The 18,038-nt window shown below is 39.3% G+C and overlaps 2 protein-coding genes across 2 annotated transcripts in view; one reads left to right on the top strand and one right to left on the bottom strand.

The window, feature by feature from the left end:
* The window catches only part of LOC125227398, a 98,485-nt gene extending 90,088 nt beyond the window's left edge, over positions 1-8,397 (top strand). The window contains 2 exon segments of the mRNA XM_048131706.1: positions 2,088-3,689; positions 3,892-8,397. Of these exon segments, the coding sequence (XP_047987663.1) occupies positions 2,088-3,689; positions 3,892-3,896 (1,607 nt within the window). The 3' untranslated portion in view covers positions 3,897-8,397.
* Positions 8,398-11,388: 2,991 nt separating this feature from the next.
* LOC125226967 (dedicator of cytokinesis protein 7) overlaps positions 11,389-18,038 on the bottom strand; it is an 80,304-nt gene continuing 73,654 nt past the window's right edge. Inside the window, 8 exon segments of the mRNA XM_048131153.1 lie at positions 11,389-12,561; positions 13,038-13,091; positions 14,470-14,622; positions 15,416-15,504; positions 15,769-15,885; positions 16,004-16,069; positions 16,821-16,948; positions 17,731-17,911. Coding sequence (XP_047987110.1) covers positions 13,052-13,091; positions 14,470-14,622; positions 15,416-15,504; positions 15,769-15,885; positions 16,004-16,069; positions 16,821-16,948; positions 17,731-17,911 — 774 coding nt within the window. The 3' untranslated portion in view covers positions 11,389-12,561; positions 13,038-13,051.

Genomic DNA, 18,038 nt, shown 5'->3' with positions numbered 1-18,038 from the left:
TCGCAATTAAACTACTATTGAATTTTCATTTGATGTTGATTGTTGTTATGCCATGATGTGCCCAAGTCTCCGTCAGTGTAAACCAATTGCTAGATTTGTTTATTAGCTTTTTAAATGGCTGACAGCGGCTCGGGTGGAGATACCGTTTGATATTGCTTCCGTAATGTCGCAAACATTAGCTGCCATGAGTGTTGCATGCTACATTATGTTCGCAGTACAACATATTGAACTTTTTGGAAGAAATGACTGATGCGTAACTGGCGTATTCCTTTCTTTTTTTCCCTTCTGTTCAAGCTAGGTCTGTCTAGGTAGAGGGGCGCCGCCGGCCGCCGCGCGACTCCAGCACGGTACTGACACACACACACACACACACACACACACACGCAACATGACAAACACACGAGACAACATTTAAATGACTACACGAGACGTACACGAGACGTACAACACTAAAAAAAGGCGAAATTAAAAAAACGCGGGCTATTTTTAAAAATCGAAGTCCTTTTTTATAACTAGCATATATCCGTCCCTTTTTAATACATTATCTAATTCGTCATATAAAAAAAATTAACAATAGGGATACCATACTTTAGTTTGATGTACATTGCTACTGCCAAAATTTGGTTGACAAGCTATATTAACAATTGAAGTATCTACGTCAACACAAAATCAGTTAATATAGCAAAAGTTAAATTAATAATTTTAACTGCAAATCAATTTATTCATTTTTTTTTAAATAATACTCGACGAATTCATTTTGACACTACATTTCAACTACACGTTTCTAAAAATAAAAATCGAATTGCATTGACTCATTGGTTGAATTAATTACGCTACTACTAGACTCTTATCGAATTTGGCACAAGAAATTATTGTTTCCTGTAGTATTTGACATAAGAAACCAATTTTTATAGATTTTGGGTATTAAACGTGTATGGTGGCTACGTATTTTCGATTAAAAGTGTGTGTGATTTTTTTTTAACTTTGGCCACCGAAATCGCCGTCAGAGGTGTAGTGACGTCATAGAACCTAACTTAACTTAATGTCGAGTCAATCACTGACATGATGAACTTTATGCCTCATAACTTAAATGTCAGAAAATTTTGATTTCAATTCGATGCGCAGACAATCTATAGATTGCACAGAGATTGACATGGCTCAATTTATTTGTATGGCGGCCGATGTTTTGTACTGAAGTTGTTACTTGCCTAATTAAATTTGACATAGAGTAAACTTTACAAATGTTTTTGTGGTTTTCAAGTCTTAATAAAATATGGTAGTATTTTTTTTCGGTTAATTGGACAGTAATAAATAATATAAAATAGACTTTAAAAATACACTCTTTTTTTTGGGTCAGTCGTGTAAAAAAGGGTCAAGTAGCCTATTCTTGTATTTGTATGTTATCTACATTAATATATTTGTTTTCATATTATACTTACGTAAACACTCACTACACTTACAACAAACACACGTTAAACATAAGTACAGGGTGGCTAGCCGAATGGCACAATCGCTCACGAAACGCTCACGAAACGAAGCGCTAGTAGATATCTATCTCTATCGCGCTTGCGTATTGGCGCGACAGAGCCAGCGGCGTATCGCTTTCGTTTGGCGTCGGAGAAATGCCATTCGGCTGCGGGGCCTGTACATAAATGTTCTCACTTATATTTCTTTACAGGCAGGTTGAACGTATAGGTCGAGTTTCAAACTCGGCGCGAACGAAATCTAGTTTGTTTAGGAAAAGTCCACAATTTCAAACATACTTTTAATGTAATTTAGGTATGAAAGGACTTCAACACACAACATAATTAATAACACTTATTCACGTTATACGCAACAAATTCACACATAATCAAGTATTATGATTTTCATTCGAATCTTTTAATTGACTATGGGCGAACCTTGTATTGCACGCACTCTCAGTATACGAGACGAACTCACTGCTCACGAACACATCAGACTGACTGTAGGTACAGACTGCACCCACACGTAGCTAGCCGCCCAGTGCCCGCCCAGCCCCGAGGCACCTAGTTAGGCTGCCCCGCACGCCCCGCCACGTAATGACCTCGCTCGTGCTCCTTGTGCAGGCGCCGACGACGCTCGCCCCGCGCCCGTGCTGCTGTGGAGCGGCGCCGCCATGATGCCGCCGCCCGCGCTGCCCGTGCGCCGACCCTCGCTCATCCTGCCCGACCCGCACTCGCCGCTCGGGCTCAAGGCCGAGCTGCAGGACGACTCCAGCCAGCACGAGCACGACTCCTGCGGGCCCGAGGGGCCCGAGCGCCGAGCGCCGCCGCTGCTCGCCGACGACCTCGAGGTGGTCGACCTGCGGCTCAAGGCCGAGGCGAGCCGCGACGGCTCCTCGTTCGGCGTCGCCTACGACGCCATCAAGCTGTCGCCGCCCGCCGCGCCGCAGAGCGAGCCGCCCTCGCCGCTCGCCTCCTTCACGCAGCAGCTGCAGGCCATCCAGAACCAGGTGCAGACCGACAAGATGGTCGAGTCCGTCACCGCCGCCATCTTCAACTCGGACGACCCGGCCGGCCAGATGTACCCGGCGCAGATGCCCGGCATTATGCCCATGGACCCGATGCGGCGGCTCATCTCCGCCAAGAACAACGCGATGCCGATGCAGCAGGACATGAAGGCGCTCAACCGCGAGATGATCATCGCCGACGCGAGCATGCAGGCGGCGACCGCGAGCATACAGGCCGCCGCGAGCATGCAGGCCGCCGCGAGTATGCAAGCGGCCGCAAACATGCAAGCGGCCGCAAACATGCAGGCCGCCGCTAACATGCAGGCCGCCGCGAGCTTGCAGGTCGCCACCGAGCCCGGCCTGATCACGTTCGGTCAAATGGTGCAGCCGCAGCAGCGGCCGCAGGAGCCGTTCAACCCCTTCACGATAACCAAGATGGAGATGGAGACGGATCAGATCGAGCAGCGCATCGCGCAACAGACCGCCCACATGGAGGCGCTGGTGGAGGACGCGATGAAGGCGACGGCGGTGATGCTGCCGGCGGACGCGGCCAAGCTCGACGAGCTGGTGAACTCGCGCGTGGAGGACCACCTGTCGGGCGCGTCCTCGTCGCCGTCGACGACGTCGCACGCGTCCGACGTGCTGCTGAGCCCGCCGGCGGGCGTGGGCGCGGGGGCGCCGCACGACAGCCTCATGGCGCCGCTGCCGCCCTCCGCCATCTCGCCGGACGTGATCCTCAACCCGCAGGTGTCGCCGAGCATGCTGTGCGACGCGGGCCCGCGCTGCGTGATGCAGGCGCCGGCGCCCTCGCAGGAGGAGCTCATGATGATGACGGAGCTGACGTCCTCGGTGAAGACGCCGCCGGCCGCCGTCAAGTCGATGATCCTGAACGCCGCCGCGGAGATCCTGACGTCGGACTCGACGATGAACGCGCTGGTGACGTCGGCCATCAACACGGCCAACATCCTGACGACGGAGAGCGAGGTGATGCAGATGGCGGCGGCCGAGCAGCCGAGCCCGAGCGAGCCGGCGGCCGACCCGCCGCTGTCGGCCATGTCGCAGGCCGTGTCGCAGGCCGTGACGCAGGCCGTGTCGCAGGCCGTGTCGCAAGCCGTGTCGCAGGCCGTGTCGCAGGAGATGACGGCGCCGGTGCAGGGCCTCACGGACATGAGCGACAGCGACCTGCTCTCCTACATCAACCCGAGCACCTTCGACCAGGGTGAGTTCTTCTTCTGATTGGTCTCGTTCGTTAATCATTTTGTACGAACTGCATCGCTATATTAGAATCTGTAATACAATAATTTGGCTATGTCTGGGTATTGACTTCTTTTGACTTCTAAAATTCTAAATTTAAGGTAATAAGCTTTAATTTGTGCCAAATTTTCGTCGACAAACTTAACCTAATGTTGTTTTTGTTGCAGTCTGAACTGCGGGCCCCGGGACGGTCGCGAACGGACAGTGCTATGCATTTCCTACTATAGTGAGGTGTTGAAGGCTCAAAGCAGTTTTTACGTGAATTTTTAATGGACCGGATTAATGGATGCTAGTATAAGCGACGCGGACACATCTCCTTGCGATGGCTGGAAGTGTTATGATTCTCAATATTATATTCGTGTGGAGTGTTTATGGATGTTTGTAAACAGCAGACGAGTCAATTAAGTTTTCATGTGAGTCAGTATTACAGGGCTAATAAATTACATATACCTTTATATTTTGCAACTGAATCATTGGAGTACCGGTGGGACTGGGAGTGAATGGACGCAATTAATGATTTCGAATTTTATGTAAATAGTGATAGCTTTGTATCGATGTTGTTATTAAATTAGTTAGTTTTGTAAGTGTCGATGCGTGTAGGAATTTACATAATCATGTATTGCTAAGCTTGATGTTGGAGGGTTAAGTTAGGGGGAGAATTTGATCGGTGATCGATTGAATTATTTTACGCAGCTTTGTAAACGTTAAATATTAAAAATGAGGCCCTATTTAAATTAAAGATATTACTGAATATAGGGCAGTATTTTCGATTCCGGATAACGTAGTTGGAAGTTACATTCCCTACATGAAAATACTGACCTGTACTCGCGAAGTAAAAAGTAAAATGATAAAGGAATGCAAGTAATCTACTATTTGAGTTCTCGAGAAGTAATTCGCTTGTTAATTTAATGTTAAGTATTGTACTGTATGTTATTTGAGCGTATTAAATTATCCTAATATATTTAAATTGACGATTGGTTAAACATGATCTTAGTTTAATCGAGCTTGACCATTTTATATACAAAAATCGAGTTAAGGAATTATTTTTTATTTTAATTTTAAGTAAACATATAGTAGTCATAGCGTAATTATTTGTATAAAGAGGAAATCAAATAGTAAATTAATTACAATTAATCTCATGTATTGTAGGAGATGATGGAAGTTGGATGACGCTTGTGATGCGTTGATGTTTTGATAAAAATATTGCCATTCTGTAAGTTACATACAATAAAAACTATTACAACAATTTTGCCGTGGCGGCCAGCTACGGACGGATGCGTTTACGTAAGTCGCTCCATCTATACAATGGAGCGACGGACCAATTCGCAATAGTGTGAGGACCCGTAATACGTAAATGATTTGATTCGTATATTATGAGTGTTATAGTACGTGTGTTTTATTCAGCGCCTAGCTGATACATTTGCCGTGGCTGAATTTTAATGTGTCCTGAGGGTAGCGTAAGAACGGTATGAGTATGTGCTTTGAAGCGCGGGATGACAAAACTTGCGACTGAAGAAACTATTGGAATATAATCCCGAAATTAAAGCCGGTGGCTTACTTAAGAACATTATTTACTAGCAACAACAATATTGCGGAGTACACTGACATTCTCAAATCTCTCATACACTGTCTTTGGAATGTCTGGAAAAAATAATTAAGATTAATTACGATTAGGTAGGCAATCTTTACTATATTCAGTCTTAATATACCTATAAGTACTTTAATTATTTATGTTGTATTGTATATAGCTACTTTGCACACAGCAATATTGATTTTGCAACATATAAATGATTGTCTTTGAGTAATGCCACCGGCTAAAGCTAGGTCACATACTATCGCCAATACATGTCCGAAAATATGTGATATGTAACAACAAATATTATTAGTTTAATTCGACATAGTAGCTAAATATATATTGTTTAAGGAAAACTGTACTGATGTGATTAGAGCAAAGATTTATTATAATCATATAACAGATACTTTTATAGTAACGTTGAATGCTACATGTTATATGTGCCATTACTGTGTGTAACCTTAGCGTAGTTAATGTAAGTAAATGACCCCTGAATCGAGACCTTCGCTGACAACTCTGACATGGCAAAATATGTTATTTACAAAATATGTTATATAACATGTAAATTATAATGCAAAGAGATTTAGTAAAAAAACTAAGTAATTAAATACTTAATAAGTATTTCATCTTTGTTACGAAAATATCCAAAAAATAGTAGTAATCTAACTATATGAAATACTTAAAATTGAAATCTTTAATTTAAGAGAAGTGACATGCTCAATGACCACTTTAAAAAAAAATAGCTACAAGTAGCGGCACGTAAGTTTAGCGCTGACCGTTATTGCGCAGAAGTCCAAAACAGGACTCTCAGAGGATTACAGGGGACGAAGGGTATGCGTCCCCATGCGCAGCTATCCCCTCCACATTTCACTCAACGCTAAACTTATGTTCGTGTCGCTACTTGTACGTATGTAATGTATCTAGTATCTATTTACCATCAAACTTACTTGTCCTGTCAGAGTAGCCAGTTTAAGTTTTTGGTATAGGACAATTCATTTCGGCCGACTTGTACTACTTTAAATACAAAAACATTGACATTTTATAACATCGAATAAACAACGTATTTTTGTAGGAGTTGGTGTTTCAAAAATCAGCCAAAGATGAAATTAAATCGGTAAAAGCGGTATAATGCCACATAAACTGAGTATAGTCTGGCGTGGCTAATCTTTCAGCGATGTTTTATTATTCGATAGCATAGATTGTGTAAGTGTTATATATTGATATTATATAAAGTTTTTAAACAAAGAACGCCACTAACGTCTACAAAATAAGTACGTTTGAAAATAAGACTTCCACAGTCCCACAGTCTCTGTTATCAAACTCGCTGTAAAGTTAGCTTGCTCCGACTCTTACAACCCACAAGTTCACTACAAGAGTGCCTTCAACTCTACACAGAATCGATATCAGGGACCAGAAACAATATGTTCAATAGATTAAGGTTGCGAGAGGGAACTATCAGTGCAATTAAAATTTACACATTTTTCTAGCATCGAAATAGCAAAAGTGCTCGGCGCACTTTAAATATTACCGTATTTGTTGTGTGTCAATTATTGGACACAATTGCAATTTAGCAGCTATTTAAAACGCTTTTGTATAAGGCGACGGAGTACATAATTGTAATGATATACCTATTTCGATTAAATATTTTAGATGATTTTAATAGTGCGCATCAATATGAATTCAACGAGTAAATGGTGCCACAGAAAATAATAAATCAGATTATCAAAACTCTTTCTTATATTCAAAAAGGATTTCTTGACAAAAAATATTAATAGTTATTACCTTGAAATGTTCTCAACATATCACAATAAGGTCGAAGTTCAAATTAATGATAGTCACAAATGATACAATTTATCATCTTTATAAATGTCACACGTGTATTATTTACAAGGAATTATAATGAAAGGAAATATATTTTGATTAAGTAAAAAGATCAATTGAACAATAATTATATAAAACTAAAATTACATTTTGTTGAAACTAATGGCGCAAACACACTGGGTCGCTCGCCGAATCTGTTCAAAAAGAGAGGAGTCGTGAAATGTAAAGAAAGCCATACTTTCTATCGTAAGATTTGCTTTTCTGCGCAAACTACAGTTGTTGATGTTGACAGGCTACAAACATAGTTTCATGCGAACGTCAGTATGGTTGAGCTATTATGTATCAATGTCTTTGATAATAAAATTTTAGGGACCTATAAAATTATTCATGGACCAAGTCCAGTATTAAAGTAATCTGTTAAATTTTTAACGTTATATATGGTTCAAAACCTTATCATAAAAGGCCAAGATAGTAAGTTATAACCACAAATTTACATGTGTATCATATAGTCGCAAAAATTACTTGTTTAAAAGGTTTGTATTTGTCCTTTCGGTACATGTTTTCTTCTTTAAAATGTACGTTTTCATTGATCTGCCTGTTAATGGTCAATGTTTTCGATCTCAAATTATTACTATCACTGCGGTCTTCCAATTTGTTTCAATTACGAGAAAAATATTGCCGACTGAATATTAAAGTTTTTAATTTCTCTAAAATTACGCATCATAGATTGTGAAATCAGTTTTTAAGATGTTAAATTATATTTCCTGACTTTTATTATATTATTTGGTCATGCCAGTTCCAGTCGGCTATTTTTCTTTAGAACGTTATTTTTTATGGATCTGATTCAATGCATTGTTATTTTCAAATTCACCACTAGATATATTTCCGGGCAACCGACACTCGGTTATTTGTTTAAATAAAATAAGGTATAATATTCTATTCTTTCAATGTGTCCCTCTCAACTGAATAGCAAAATATCTTGAGATTCCTGCGAAATTATATGCAAATTTATTGTGCTATTTTAGCACGAAGCTGATACGCTGCACGGCTGGTAATATAAATACCAATGTATAAATGTATTTAAGTTTAAACCGCATCTATATAGGTTTAAGATTGAATTTTGAAAGATAATTCCGTGTTTATATTACTATACGTGCCTGTATGCTCCGTCGGTAGATCTCTAGTCGGTCCAGTACATTCAATGCAACTTGCCGAAATGTTTGAAATTGTATGTTATTTGTTTTGATGTACTAATTAATTAAATGTTATGAAAAATAAACGGTTTTATTTTATTTTTAGTGATTCTAAAACTTTGTCCAGAATAAAGAGGAGTCATTTGTTTTCTAACTACCCCAAGTAAGGAAATTCCTAATAGAACGTTTTAAAGCAACAGGTACTACCTATCGATATTTTTTTGCAATCAATGTCAAAGATGTTTACAATTTCACCAGAGTTGCAGAAACGCAAAATTTTTTGTAAGTTTACTTTCAAGTTCGTGACTGTCAAATAGTTTTTATGTATGTTTAACCATCATAAAATCAAGAATTCACGCATACAACTGCGAGTCAATAGGTTTTATATTATTGCATACCTATGGTAAATAAATAAAATAGTTCGAACCATTTTTATATCACACAAACCACTTAGAAATATGAATATAAAACTTCCGTGAGACACGTAAAAAATATGTATAAATGTACAAGTTGCGCGTTATTAACGTGTTTTAGGTGAAAACCTCTGCTACTTTTCGCCGACAAACTTTTCATCGAATATCATTTCATCGACAACAAATCATCGAAAGTTTAGTTCGAGTAAAATTGTTTCAAGTAAGTTTGTTTCAACTACTATTTATTTGAAACTTTTTCAGATGTTATAAATACTATTCAACTAATATTTCTTCATCGCTGATTCGTTTCAAAGTACTTCAAATGGCAGAATTACAAAACATCGCAATTTATTTATTCGACGTATTATTACAAAACTTTCTCATTTGTCGTACATTTATAGATGTTTCTATTCTAGGAAACTTCAAATTGTTGATTTTATCGTGGCACATCACATACGTTCATAATTAAACTATCACTATTGGCTTAAATCCTATATTAGAGTAGGTTTAGACATAGACATAGATTAGGTTAGGTTAGGATTTAGGTTAGGTTAGAACGGTGATCACACAGAAACAAATGGCTTACTGTACTCAGTATTGTACTGGTTTAGGTTAGGTTAGAACTGCGACCTACACAACAACTAATGGCTTTTAGTTGTTAGAACTGTGACCATACACAAAAACAAATAGTTTACAGAGTAGGTTTAGGTTAGGTTTGACCTGTGATTTACACAGAAGCAAACGTATTGCAGAGTAGGTTTAGGTTTGGTTAGAACTGCGATTCTACAAATCAACGAACAGTCTATATATATAGTAGGTTTAGGTTAGGTTAGAACTGTGACCTTACAAAAACAAACAGTTTACTTACAGAGTAGGTTTAGGTTAGGTTAGAACTGTGATCATACAGAAACAAACGGCTTACAGAGTAGGTTTAGGTTAGGTTAGAACGGTGATCAAACAAACAGTTTACAAATTGTAAAATTTTAGAAAATATTATTGAAATTTGAAATAATATTATGCGTAATGAATTGTATTTAATGTAAAACCATAGAGGAATAAGTAAGGGAAGAGTTGTAACTCCATACATCAGTAAATGCGAGTTATTTGTAGTGACATCTATCGTCATTCACTCGTCAATCACGCGCCAACTAGCGTAAATTATCAGTACTGCTACTCGACACTAGGTGCCGCCCGGGTTGCGTCTGTCAAAAATGTAATATTAAAACAGTTTACACCTTATATTATAAGCTGAAGTAATTGAAAGCAAAGTACTGATTAATACTATTGTAATATTAGCTAAAAATTGTTGAGCAATAGACTTTTTGTTCGTCGTGACGTCTATTGACAAGTAGCAGTACTGATAATTTACGCTAGTTGGCGCGTGATTGACGAGTGAATGACGATAGATGTCACTACAAATAACTCGCATTTACTGATGTATGGAGTTACAACTCTTCCCTTACTTATTTCCTCTATGGTAAAACACAATGAAATGAAAAAATACGAAACGAAATACCACGATATAAAGTATACTTGGAATAACTTATCTACTAAATAAAAGTCTACGGTTTGATTTTACTTGCATCGATTGTTCTACGATATGAACTGTCGATGAAATGAAATTATTTGAAACGTTGTCTTTGAAATAAAATTCGAACAAGTGTCTGTCGGCGATTCAAGGGTAAACCGTGGAACCACCATAAGATAGATGAGTAAACCGTGGTAATAAATACACGGTGCTCGTGAGCATTGCGAGAGATTTTAACCACGCATTTCTGAGGTCAAAAGAAATATTTTTTTTGAAATACACATGAGGAAATTTTGCAAAAAAAAACTTTTGTAATTTGTTTTACTATTTTTGAATGTATATTTACATAAAAAAGTAAATGTTATTCATAAAACTGGCACTTAAAATGAGTTTTTTTCTGAAAACCTATTTTTTTAATGGTTTTAGGTACTTCTCGCGTTTTGACATCTATCAATGAGGATAGTGAGACTATTCTCCATAATGGCATCAACGTCGGTAAAAAACCTTTTATACTGAGTAACAATAAGAAAACATTTTTTTTCGATTGGTAATAACTCTGAAACTAGGCGAAAACCAGAAAAGTATACATATATGACACTTTAGTCTTAAAATGGGATCAGGAATATGCTGTTAAAATCTCTCGCAATGTTCACGAGCACCGTGTATATATTATTTTATACCCTTTCATATTCTCTCTGTGAGTCAAGCTAGAGTGGAATGCTGATGGGGTAATAAACTACAGAAATAAAATTATACATTTCATCTTTAAATTGGATTATTTATTTGGATCATGGATCACATACAAATGTCATGGAAAAATCTAAAGTAGGTAATACATATACTTACATACAAAAAATATAATCATAATCTTGCACCATCAAGGATTTAGGGACAGCCTGTGCCCTAAATCGTAAAGGCTTTCCACGTGACGTATTCTACTTCATATGTGGCTTTCCCTCTTAGAAGATTCCTTATGCTCCGAATGAAATTATCCAGGTCCACACAGAGCGAGGCACATCGAAAATAGCCTCACGACTCGCGCGGCAGACATGCTATGTAGTCGTGCCTAGGCCGAGGTGCGCGCGTTTTTCTCGACCGAGCAACTTGCCTCGGCTAAGGCATGTCTACATGGGATGTTTGCCGCGCGAGTATACTGCCTCGTGACGTGCTTCGCTCTGTGTCGACCTGGCTGAACAGCAGAATTAATAATGAATGAAAATGAAAAATAATGAAATTCATCATCCTAATTGCAAACGAAGCATAAGGAAACTTAAGCCCTGACACGCCACATATATCATGGTCCACAATTTACCCTTATGGTTCTTTTAAAGGATGAACTCGCATGCGACTTTAGTTACATTGCTGACTGTTGAGGTTACATATAATTCAGCATATCAATAATTACCGCAATGTACTTCAACTTAATAAAGGTGATTGGAGCGCTCAGTAAACGTATTTATAATAATTCAATGGTCAAATGAAGGTCATAATGCCAACTAACTGTCACATCTAAATAGATAAAGAAATTTTACATTACTTCGATGTAGCATTCACACATTGATACTCCGTACAGATTTTTAAATTAAAATCATGTAAGCACCTGCATTACAATTTCAATTCGATCATTGTGTTAAAATACTTTATGAAGGCAGATTTTCTCTTCATTTTTGACACTGAATTCCGTTATTGCACTTAGAGTAAATATAACACTGGGAAATAAAATCGAGAGCACAACGTACAAGTAATAAAATACACTTACAAATAAGTGAAATAATATATTTAAGAATATAAAAATAATTCTATAACGCGTTATTATTTGTGCAAAATAATACTAAAATGTCGGTGGTTATTCAGTTTTTTTATACCACGTCGGTGGCAAACAAGTATACGGTCTGCCTGATGGAAAGCACCGTAACTTATGGACACCTGCAACTCAAGGTAGTTTATTATTCTTATTTATTTATCAAGTTTTGATGTGATGTATTGAAAACTATACCTTACACGGTACACATAAGATTCAATGTTGCATTGTTTATATCATGTACAGTCGAGTTCAGAAATGTGTGTATAATTTTCTCCAGGAAGGTAAAAACTGTACACACTATTTATGGATTTGACTGTAGTATAGAAATCACTAAAGAATAGTTTTGTTCGTCAATTATTTCTTAAAAACAAGATCTAAATTACATATATTAATACTTAAATTAATAATACGAGTATACTGGAGTATTAAAACTAATTGAATATAACGTCTTTTACAATAACATCGTCTTCAATAAATAGGTTTAGGTTTCACATCGATCTGCGTTCTGTAACAGGAGACAATATATGTGTGTTATTTTATGCAACAGGCGTTTAAAGGAGGTCAAAAAAGGCGAGTGGCGTGGGTAACAATTTGAGGCGAAGCCGAAAATTGTTATTAAGACGCCACGAGGAATAACTTTCGTGAAATTCGCACTGTCTCCTATAAGTATTTTAACTTGTCCTCTGCAATGTTTCTGCACTCACCCTGTCGCTCGCACTCCCCCGCGCCGCCGCCCGCCCCCGGCCGGCGCCCCGCGGCCCGCTATACCCCTTAACGGCTACCTAACAATGCTGTAAGAGCTATATCGTATGCGTGGGTACGCGGGGCGCCGGCCGGGGGCGGGCATCCCACATGTAGGGTTTTAACGATCTATGCACGACACGGTAAATGACGAATAACAACACGGGAGTAGAAAAAAATATATAAAAATATTGTTTTGAAATGAAACGTTGTATACTATGGGCGATGGACTGTACTTACAGTTGATTCATAGTTTACGCCTGAAGTTTGTAGTCTGGTTTGCTGACGCCATTGCTGTAAAAAATACACATATAAGTTAAAGTATACCAGTGAGTGGAATCTTTTGGACTTCCGGTTGGGTCGCCATCATAGCGGTTTCGTGTCGTGAATAATTTATTTTTCTTTACTCATTAATGTTGTTTAAAGTGTAATATTGATAGCGTATTATGCAGTAAACTAATGGTGTAGTGAGAAGCTGATGAAGAATTGTTCTCGAAACGCGTTTAGCCTCTTTTTTGTCGTAAACGGCCGGTAGTCCAAGTGCTCTTGTAAAATCTAGCTATCAATTTACAAGTGCTAAGTCACCGTACAATGTCGTACTTACCGTACAAAAATTACTTATATATTAGCTCATATCACCTTGACACTGGCGAAATAGTCCCAATGGACTGAAGCCATTTAATTTTAAAAACTGAACTGAACTGAGTGGAATCTTGAGCGTTGCGAGGGTTTCAAGGCACGAAGGTTATACAAACTTAATTTGTCACCGAGTGAACACAAATTTTTCACCACACCAATACGAACAAAATACTGACTATAAAACATCAAACAAAAGCAAATCCATCAATTTACTCAATATTTATTATTCAAAATCATAATTTTTAGGTAAATTCTATCAGCCAGATCAAATTTTGTATGCACTTACTTTAATTACTTTGCACTCTTGTGGAAAAAATGCATTTTTGCTATCTGTTTTCGAATAGCAAAGGAAGCCTTTACATAAAGACAGTTAGTTGGTGTAGTGAAAAGGTATTTTTCTCAAACATGCAATGAAATATTGTCTTTACGTTCTTTAAAATGGGCTGGGAAGTATCGCTTTTTGGGCGCAACAACTCGAGAGGACTGTAAAGGGATTTCATATTATTTTTCAGGCCTAGGCCTGCAAAGTAACTTTTTTTTATAAAATATTGTCCTTTAGAGCATTTTTTTTTATTTCATTGTATGTTTGAGAAAAGCACTATACATGCCTCGGCGTGAAAACGGATTCCCCCGGCCTCGTATCCCTATCCCCTATATACCCACTTGGCCGGAAATCCTCATTTTCCCGGCCTCTGATGTAATGTACTATTTTTTAGTGGTTACCACTGGTAATCAATTGATGTCAAAGAGGATCGAGTTTTATAGAGAGTTCCTGTCAAAGTAAAATGTGTGCGACACAGGCTTAAAACTTTTGAACCTCAATTTTAACAATTTGGCCCATGTTCTTAGCTTGATATGTGTTAATATTGTAGAATATTAATATTAGCGCCATCTAGGCCACCGTACCTTTTTCTTTAGTACGGTACGAGGTACATTTTTTTTCTTAGACTTTATCTGTCTATACGGAGTTACATATGTCTTTGCTTGATGGTAACTAATGGTGTGAAATCCATAGTAAAGGACGTGTGTGTACCTGAGCTGCGCGGCGTGCGCGTGCGCATGCGCGGGCATCACGAGCGGCGCGAGGCGCTCCGCGAAGCGCGCGTAGTTGCGCTCCAGCTCGCGTTGGTACTCACGCTGGTCGCTGCCTATTAGATTCTTATTCTTCTTCAACGCATCGTGGCATCTGGAAGAAACGTGGCAGATAAGGCATAGATTTAATATAGGAAGATCATACCATCTCATACATTAAAATGCGACCGCCTAAGAACGCGCATACACTACTACAGCACACTTAGATGGCGTCACAAATGCCTTGTTGCCATCGATTATTTGTAGATTGGCGTTGTGTCACTTTCGAGCCATAAATCTTTGTCAAAAGTGACACTTAACGGTATTTTTTTTGTGGCGTCATCTATGTGCGGTGTAGTGTATGCGCGTTCTTAGGCGGGCGCATTTTAATGTATGGGATGGTATGATCTTATTATTTAATCTATGGTTTAGGTTAATTGGTGTGTAATTCAATTGCTGTTCCGCGCTTGATTCCAGCGGTTGTTGCCACTCTACCAGATACAATATATGCATAAATGAAAAGCAAATTGAAAACTATAATTTATACAATCCTGCAACAAACTGTTTCTGTTTAGCCCAATGGTTGACTGGTAGAGCGTCAAGGCTCAAAAACACAAGACAGTCAAAAGGATTGTACAAGTTTCTAATGGGTTGGCAAAGCGCACGTGACACTCCTTGAGTTGCAGGCTTCCATAGGTGACGGTGACCGCTTTCCATCAGGCGGACCGTATGCTTTTTTGCCACCGACGTAGTAAAAAAAGGCTTTAAGTCCACTAATTGTATTCTTTGTCGTAAGTACATGTGTTCATGAAAGTTGAAGTAAACAAATACTTAACTAATTATAGTTCAGTAAATATAAAAAGTTAAAAACCTTGAGCCCTTGAACTCTATTCATATTTGTTACGTACTTTTTGGAGAAATCCTTGAAAGCCAATCGCAGCTTGTTGGTTAGCCTCGTCGGCGGCTGCGAGCCGTCTGCCACTGGCGCCAAAAATACCTGGAAAATGAAAAACCCGGTATTGTTAATACATTGCAGATATCACAATTGTATGGTTTTATGACTTTTATGAGAAACAGCTTAAATGCCACAGATTACACAACTTTGATCGCATCTTCATGATGTGCTTGGATGACCCGTGATCATGATGCATGCAACTGCGTTAAAATATCAGGAACTCTACAGAAACTGACAGTGAGTTAATTTTTGTTAGCGACTTACGCTAATTGGGGGGTCCCAAATTCTGAAAATGCTCTTAGATACCTGCGCGAGCTCGAGAGGGCCCTGGTTGACGGTGGTGCCGATGCAGCCCTGCACCACCATCTGCAGGATCTTGGGGTCCGCCGGCTCCTGACTCGTGGCTGCGGCCAGCTCGTTTATCTAAAACAAACAAAAATCAAGTGTTGCGTTGGAAGGTAATAGAAAATAATTTCTATAGAGATATTTTCTTTCTACATTGGCAGTATTTACATAATGGATATTGTAATTAGTAACTGACCTTTTTCTGGATGTCTTCGATAGCAACTTCAATCGGTGTAAGAATGATCTGAGTTCTAGATACCACCTGTAATAAAAGAAATAATTTTATTTCAATAATTTACTATTCTATTAATTTGTTCCGTTTATTGTCCTTTGAGTCGTCTGCAACCCAAACCCTCCTTAGAACTTGTACACGTTTTTTTTGTTGTGTTTTAACACAGAAAAAAGGAGTGTACAAGTTTATAATGGGTTGGCAACGCGCACGTGATACTCCTTGAGTTGCAGGCGTCCATAGGTGACGGTGACCGCTTTCCATCAGGCGGACCATATGCTTGTTTGCCACCGACGTAGTATAAAATAAATTCTAATATTTTTGGTGCAATGGAATTGGATGGAAATCTGATCACCTTTCCTTTGTATCAAACATAGGCTTATATCTTCTATCTTACTAGCTTTTTCCCGCGGCTTCGCTCGCGTTAGAAAGATACAAAAAGTAGCCAATGTCACTCTCCATCTCTTCAACTATCTCCACTTAAAAAATCACGTCAATTCGTCGCTCCGTTTTGCCGTGAAAGACGGACAAACAAACAGACACACACACTTTCCCATTTATAATATTAGTATGGATATACCTTACTTTTGACATATTGAAATTGTGATATCAAGACAGGGAAACTTCTGAAACAAGTTTCTAGTTTTTTGCCTTCGAAATGAATGAAACGAGTGAAGGGAATATTTTCAATTAAATATGTACCTTTTTGTATTCTTACAAGTTTCTTCACTGTCTGTCGTGTATGCGGTTACGTGTATTTGCTTATGGTCGTGGTATGTGGTACCTGTATGCGAGTCTTGACGTAGGGGAAGTGGTGCGCGGTGGTGAGGATGGTCTTGCGCTTGCACTGCTCCGCGATGTCGCCGTGCGCGCGCCCGCCCACAGTGAAGGGTGTCGCATACATGAACCGCTCTGAAAATTATCAAATGACCTTAATTATTTAAAATTTATTAAACAAATTTAGGAAAACATAGTTTGGATGGCGGACTTAACGTATTGAGGCATCCTTTACCAGTCAAGCATTGGGCTAAGGCACTGGTCCCACCGCGAACTAGTAAGCTATGAGCTATCGGCTATAAAAACGAACAAAAGATAGTATAAGTCATAAGCATTTATTGCATACATATTACATAGTCTTAATTAGGTACATAATGTGGGTGGACCCGGTGATTTTGCTAGCTCACCGCTGGGCGAGTAACTATAAACATCGCCGTGTCTCTTTTATTTGCACGGGGGTGCTTATCTTTTGTTCGTTTTTATAGCCGATAGCTTATAGCTTACTAGCTCACGGTGGGACCAGTGCCTAAGCTGGAACAATTAGTGTGGTACATACATGATTGTAGAAAACGTTCGTGGGCTATGATTTATCCACATACGTGCATAGTTTTATATGACGGCATATGTAGCTATATGTAATTCAGCAGTGTATATTTATATATACACGAAAAGTAGAATAGATTAAAATCTTCAAAAAATGTATGAGGATTGATGAGAAGCCGTTTTCTAAAGTATCAGTAGTTATATTTCGACTCAAAGATGTTATAGGTCCGCAGCTCGTGGGGCTCGAAGTAGGGCTCCACGTAAGTGATCTGGATATGCACCTTGTCAGCGGGCAGCGTGGTGGGGTCCACGATGTTATCCCTTATTAGCACCACCTTATATCGCCGGCACCGAACGTGTTAAATGTGACTCACTAATGTTATAGTTCCGCTCCGAATGTGTGGTCCTCGTGCGTAGCTCGTGGGGCTCGAAGTAGGGCTCCACGTAAGTGATCTGGATGTGCGCCTTGTCAGCGGGCAGCGTGGTGGGGTCCACGATGTTACTGTCCTTTATAATCACCACGTTCTCGGCGCCGAAACGCTGCCCGTAGAAGTTCTGTAAACAAATTGTATTTTATTCACGGAAGAGTAAATGCATTTTATACACAAGAGTGCAGTCCTTTCATACAAATTATAACTTGTTGTTCTTAGCAGACAGGTAGAATTGACCTTGAAATTATGAT

The sequence above is a fragment of the Leguminivora glycinivorella genome, chromosome 6, assembly GCF_023078275.1.
Source record: "Leguminivora glycinivorella isolate SPB_JAAS2020 chromosome 6, LegGlyc_1.1, whole genome shotgun sequence".
NCBI lineage: Eukaryota > Metazoa > Arthropoda > Insecta > Lepidoptera > Tortricidae > Leguminivora > Leguminivora glycinivorella.
Note: the sequence above shows the minus strand (reverse complement) of the source record. Positions and strands in the feature narration are given on the sequence as shown.